Source organism: Vanessa atalanta, chromosome 25, assembly GCF_905147765.1.
Source record: "Vanessa atalanta chromosome 25, ilVanAtal1.2, whole genome shotgun sequence".
Lineage (NCBI taxonomy): Eukaryota > Metazoa > Arthropoda > Insecta > Lepidoptera > Nymphalidae > Vanessa > Vanessa atalanta.
In genome coordinates, this window is record NC_061895.1 from 5,234,667 (window position 1) to 5,236,089 (window position 1,423).

Genomic DNA, 1,423 nt, shown 5'->3' on the forward strand with positions numbered 1-1,423 from the left:
AGGTTAGTCTTGTCTTAAAATACAATCAAACAAGAACAGCGATAGGTACTAGAAGTCCAACTACAACAGCAGCCAAGGATGCGATTTTATATTTGTGTTTCCTTGCGTTTACGTTCATATACGCTTCGAATCTTTGGTATCCTCTGACATCGTAGTTCATCCTATGATACTGTTTCAATTGATTCACAAAACCAGGGTTAGGGTTGATGAACCTTCTTCTTTGTCGTACAAATGCATAAGCTTGCTCAAACGTCAACTTGTATTTCGCCATGATGAAGGCAATGACGATGGTAGCAGATCTGGAAACTCCAAAATGGCAATGGACGAGCACATTGCCTTTCTGTAAGCCCTCCTCGATGAAAGCGTTGGCCATTGGGAAGTAGGGCATGAGATTGGTGGTAGGAGTGTCGTAGGCCCTAATGTAGAGTGTACTGATGTTGGTATCGATAAAAGTTGATTTTGGTAACCGGCGTGTCTCAACTGTGAGAACATGGGTGATCTTAAGATGTTCGAGCACATTTCGGTCGCCTGCAGCCCGTGCATTGCTCAAATATAGTCCAGGGATGATCTGACTGTAACAGGACTGTGTGCAGAGGTCGATCTTATTGTACAGCGCTTTCCTGGACCAGTGCTTGAGTCCCGTGAAAGCGACGACCGGATTCGGAATGCTGAGGAAAGCAACGACAAATGCGCTCCTCAACATCACCACGAGGAAACCTCTGACACTTATCATGTCAGTTTTCTCTCACATGATTTAGTTTTTCGTTTTTATTTTGACTATCCGCGAATTTTGACGTGACATTTACTGGTAGTTTGATGTTTGATTTATTCTTCTCTGTCATCCGTGACAAGGCCGAAGCTCTTTGATCCTCCTTTGATTTGTCAGTTTATGAGATTTGACATTATATTGCATCTATACGATCTTTTTGAATAGTTTTAGTTAAGTAAATACAACGGAATTAGATTATTACCTACAATCCTATTTGAATAACTGATTGTATACTTTGTAGGGGTTTAATGGTTCATCAATTATTAATATTATGTGAAATAATTACAATTGCAGTAATAGATTCCTTATATAATGGCTGTTTGTTGTCTGCCAAAAACATTGAATTGTAATAAGCAACCATATTTAATTTCGTAATGATTTACGGAATTATATTAATTTAAAATTACAGTCACGTGTACGATGACGTTAATAGGAATGATTTAATAGTATTATTATTGAATCAAATTAATTATTAGTATAGTGTCTAGAAAATATTATAATCTATATCTCAACATAGCATATGTAATGGCAACTAAACATACCACTGCTGTGGAAAGAGCTTCTGTTACGGAACTGGTTTCGTAACCTATTTCAGAAAACAAGGTGGACTGGCAAACGGGCCACCTGATGGTAAACACACCAGCGCTTATAGAA

The 1,423-nt window shown here is 38.3% G+C and overlaps 1 protein-coding gene across 1 annotated transcript; it reads right to left on the minus strand.

The window, feature by feature from the left end:
* On the minus strand, positions 1 to 787 carry LOC125073763 (dual specificity protein phosphatase MPK-4-like). The gene has a single exon (XM_047684794.1). The coding sequence runs from the start codon at positions 731 to 733 to the stop codon at positions 26 to 28; it is 708 nt and encodes a 235-aa protein (XP_047540750.1). The 5' UTR covers positions 734 to 787; the 3' UTR covers positions 1 to 25.
* Positions 788 to 1,423: the final 636 nt, after the last annotated feature.

Coding starts and splice junctions, on each gene's coding strand:
- LOC125073763 (XM_047684794.1), bottom strand. CDS start 733: ATGATAAGTGTCAGAGGTTTCCTCGTGGTGATGTTGAGGAGCGCATTT.